We start from the raw sequence: 4,797 nt of genomic DNA, 5'->3' as shown, positions 1-4,797 counted from the left end.
CTATCGTAGGTATATTACGAATATCTATCGGCTGAATATTTTTGTCGATCAATAACCAAGGAATCTACAAGTATTAAGTACCGTGGTGAGCGATTCTCGAGTTATTGTAAAATTATTTATGCCTATAATATTTGATGATTTCCCTTGATTTATCCGGGATCCCGAAGAAGGTCTCGGTGTACCAATGTCGTGGCAGTTGCACCAACTCTGAAATATCATTATAAACAAAAAAAAAACCTTGTCGACCGTCCTCGTAAAATAGGTAAACAATCATATTCACTTCGTTGGCTCAGTGACCCAAAATGAGAGTTTGCCTCCACACACAATACATCGCCACTTTTATCGGTCCAATAAATATACATAAAAAATCGAAGCTTCCCACAAATTAAGAACCTACACCTTTTTGGAGACAATAAGTAGGTACGTATTACTACTTTCTAATTCAAACCTTAGGTCAACAGATGAGTACTTAAAAAAAATATTTTAAAAAGTCTTTAAAAGCAACATTAATGGTGATGTATTATTACATAATAAACACTGGAGTCATAAAATATTAAGTATTATACTTACACTCCTCGAACTTACCGAGCATTACACAGATGTAATCAGTATGGTCGTGACTTGACATATTTCGATTTGCACCAAAATCTTAATGATAAAAATGTCAATAGAATCTCAGGAAAAACCTAACTTTCAATCACGAAACTTTCATTTAATGATACTAATAAGTCAAACTATTGGTATAACAGCGGCATCGACTATTCCAAGAAACGCTATAAAATGCGGCCCATTGGCCAGCGTGATCTGTCATGTGGTCACCTGCATAGTACTGGGGATACCTTTGCTTTACATGGAATTGATTATCGGCCAATTCACGGCTCTCAACTCACTCGAAATATGGAAGGTTCGACCTTTTCTCTCTCACATGGGACACATAGTCATATTCTGGCAATTATTGATTTTAATTACTAACCACATAACTTGCACATTTGTAATTCACTATTTGTTTTTGTCTTTTGAAAACCCTAAGCCGTACTACACCTGCGGACCGTGGGCGAACCTCAGCTGCGGCATCACGGTTACCAACTTCACGATCAATCAAGATTGCATAAGATCGGGCCCCAAGTATGGCTATTGTGATGACCTGTATAAGACGTTTCCGGAAACTCAGTATTACGGAAAAATTGTTGGAGCCCACTTTAACCAACTCCGCGTCGACTGGCGCCTGTGCCTGCCGTCTGCGATATCCTGCTTATTGATATACTTTAGCTGTTTCAAGAGAAGATATTCTATGCAATGGTTTTTAGGAATTCTTACATTTTACCCTGGATTTAGTTTCGTATTACTCATGCTGGGCTCCATGGTGCAGAAGGGTATTCTTTTACAATATGAAAATGCTATGGATATCACTTTTGAACAGTTTAACTCTAAATTTAGTTTTATTGATGTCCTAACAACGACGATCTACGCCCTGTCGTTGGGAACGGGGCTGGTCGTGAACGTGGGTGCGAGCTGCTCTTTTCGCGCCCCCTGCTACTCGAATGCGATCATCACCATGGCCGCTAACATCGCCTTTCACTTAGTTGTAGTGCTCACGATGGCTATGATGGTCTGCCCTTTCTCTTTTGCACATGCCATGACTCCGGAACGAACAGCAAACCTTCGACTAGCACATATATTTGAACGAATCCCGGCATTGCTCCGGGAATACGACAATAATTCTTTTTGGTCCATCATAGCGTTCAGTTCCTACGCTTGTTTGTCATTAAGGACCTCAATCGTAATTTACTACAACTTATTAGAAGTTTTTAGTAAAAAATTCTCGAATGCTGCAAAGTATCCCGGCATAGTGACATTTGGTGCTAGTGTTATTTTATTTGTTGTAACGATGCCTTTTTTAGGTAACATGATAAAAATATTTATGTCTAAATCATACAGGCGTTGCATTCAGCTGGTACCTATGCTAGTTGTTGCAATTGAATGTTTTGTTTTTATTATATGCTACGGTTTAGAAAGATTTTGCGAGGATGTGCATTTTATGCAAGGCTTTCGCCCTAGTAATTGGATGAAGTTATCATGGACCGTGTCAAGTATCCTGTTATTGTACGTTTGCATTCACGAACTGAGTGATCTTATATGTTATTCGAGTTCGGTGGAGTTTATTGTAGGGGTGTCGATATTTTGTGTAGTAGCTTTATACGGAGTGGGTCTGGCGGTGGTAAATGTTTTGGTGGGATGGTGTAGAAAGCAGCCGAGTGCGACGCTGCGGCTGAGCGGGGCGTGGCGGCCGCGGAGCGAGCTGCTGCAGCGCAGCCGCGCCATGTTCACTGCGCAGGCCATGACCAAGGAGTACCTCTACCGCCAGTACCATCTGCAAGCCGGCATACTCGCTCGCCAGCAGAGGGCTAACCGGACACGTATTGTTAACACTGAAATTTGAGAGCTGAAAATAATACCTTAAATATGTTTAAACGCTTTATACATTTTATATATGTATTCACTTTTGTTCAAATAAGTCGTAGGTACATTATGAAAAATAATGTTTAAGAGATTATACATTTTCATGGAAGTCAAATGATGTGTTTGATTACCAAGCTTATTTTGGGACCATAGTACTAGCAGTAGCTGGTATTTTTGATAGGTATAAAACGTAGTCCATGTCAATCAAGCTGAAAAAATGAGACTATCAAAATTGGTCTCGACTCAACAGACTTTTATTATTAGACTAGACGGGCCCGCAGCTCCGCTCGCGTAAATGAAATAAAGAGTTTGTCTTATGTTTAGTTAAATACCGATATTATTATGTATTGAACCCTGCCAGGGTTTATAACTGTGATAGGGACTTCTTATTTGTAACCGATATTTGGATAACTTAATTCGCAAATTTCTCAAAAAATTATGTGATTTGATAAAAGGCAAGATTGTATTTTTTCATCTACCTAGGTATTAATTTATTTAAAACTTGTTTCAACATAAAATTATGGGGTTGCATTTGAATTACGCATTATAGGCAGGGGGGAGGGAGTAGGAACCCCCCCGAACCCATCCCCAAAGTTAGGAAATCAATAGTTACCACGAAAACATTTTTTTTATTTTTTGAGGTTATGTTCAATAAAACAACCAAAGCGTACGAAAGGATAACCAATTTGGACTTTGTCCGTACACATGTTTTTGAGCACTTTGTCCGTATACATGTTTTTGACCACTGTATTTCTTTTTGACAGCGAGTTTGCGTTCACAACACACCCGGTTGTGAACGCAAAATACCTAACACTCCTCCTCGCTTCGCTCGTCGTCGTACCTAACGGTGACTCTGGCACTGTATTTCGTTCCGTCACTTCCGTCACACGTAATTTCAAACACTTATAAAAAAAACTACGCGTCTCCTAGACACAAATCGGGTGTCGTTTGAAAGGGGTGACCAACCCCTATAAAATGCCACCCTTCCCCCCGCCCCTCCCTATAATGCGTGATTCAAATGCTAACCCAAAATTATTATTTATTTTTATAAGCCCAATTGCAAAAACGTTCATTAGATTAATTTCCGCCTTAAGACGAATATGTACGACCACCGCCCATAAATCGCATTTTCATACAAACGTAAATAGTCTGGATATTGATATTACTTACGACGGCTACGGTGACGCAACGACCGAAAATGAGTCCTGGCTTCCGACACCAGATCACGCCATGTTTCCCGGTCGCGAATTTACAAAAGCTATACTATTTCAGTCACGACTCAGATTTTAATAGGTGAGCTTTTGTTTATGCACATTACTTGACAATATCTATACCGTTTCGATAAAAAGTAGTCACTGAAATGGATTAGCTTTTTGCATACATATTTTCAAATATTATTCACGCCAAAACCTAGTCGAGTTTAGTAAGTTCAGGCACGTTTGAATGTGATATCTAAATTTTAATAATACTCATTTACTCAAATGGTTTAGATTTTGTCGCGATATATTTAAACATTAATGCTCTCACAATACCTAGTCGAGCAGAGTCTCGCCGTAATTATTCAATATTATTCATCGAGTATTATTTGTACGACAATAAAGTTCACTGAATATTGATTTCAACAATTATTTTTTTACCAAATTACTTTTCACCTAGTATTCATGTAAATTGCCAAAAAAGTAGTTTAGGTTAGTTTGATCTGCAACCTCCAAGAAAACGAAATGTTGCTGGAAAAGTGGGTTAGGTTAGGTTAGAACTGCGACCCCCAAGAAAACGAACTGTTACCAAAAATGTGGGTTAGGTTAAGTTAGAACTGCGACCCTCAAGAAAATAAACTGTTGCCAGAAAAGTGGCTTAGGTTAGGTTAGAACTGCAACCCCCAGGAAAATGTACTGTTGCCAGAAAAGTCGTTCTATGTAAAAAAAAAGTCGATTCGCTGTTTGGTCGTAGTTCACCTAACACACTCTTCCTCGCTTCGCTCGTCGTCTCACCTATCTTGACTCAGTGAAATCTGTCAAATGACTAGACGATATCGTATTAATAAATATCTAGCAAGTTGAATGATTTGACCAAAGAAATGTACTCCAAACGTTGTACACATAGTAATAATCTACTTAACAATAATTCTATAAAGTAAAACGTTGTCATGATGAAAATTTGGCGAATGTTGGTTGCCAAAGTAAATCATCTGCGAAAAGTTGTCTGGCAAGTGAAATTCGGACAATAAAACTTCGGAGAAAAGTCAGAACACCGTAGTAAATCTTGGTCCTTAAATAAATCATCTACTTCGTTATGTATGACTTATAATTGTATTACGATTTCACATTAAACATGTCC

The 4,797-nt window shown here is 38.6% G+C and overlaps 1 protein-coding gene across 1 annotated transcript; it reads left to right on the top strand.

Annotated features, from left to right (window-relative positions):
• The first annotated feature begins 614 nt into the window (after nucleotides 1–614).
• On the top strand, nucleotides 615–2,531 carry LOC134804029 (sodium-dependent noradrenaline transporter-like). Its single transcript, XM_063776884.1, has one exon. It carries the CDS (start codon nucleotides 653–655, stop codon nucleotides 2,438–2,440), a length of 1,788 nt encoding a protein of 595 aa, XP_063632954.1. The 5' UTR covers nucleotides 615–652; the 3' UTR covers nucleotides 2,441–2,531.
• Nucleotides 2,532–4,797: the final 2,266 nt, after the last annotated feature.

The sequence above is a fragment of the Cydia splendana genome, chromosome Z (genome assembly GCF_910591565.1).
Source record: "Cydia splendana chromosome Z, ilCydSple1.2, whole genome shotgun sequence".
NCBI lineage: Eukaryota > Metazoa > Arthropoda > Insecta > Lepidoptera > Tortricidae > Cydia > Cydia splendana.
This window is presented reverse-complemented; position numbering and strand designations above follow the sequence as displayed.

What these genes read in the sequence shown, in the direction of transcription:
- LOC134804029 (XM_063776884.1), top strand. Translation starts at nt 653, where the DNA reads ATGATAAAAATGTCAATAGAATCTCAGGAAAAACCTAACTTTCAATCA.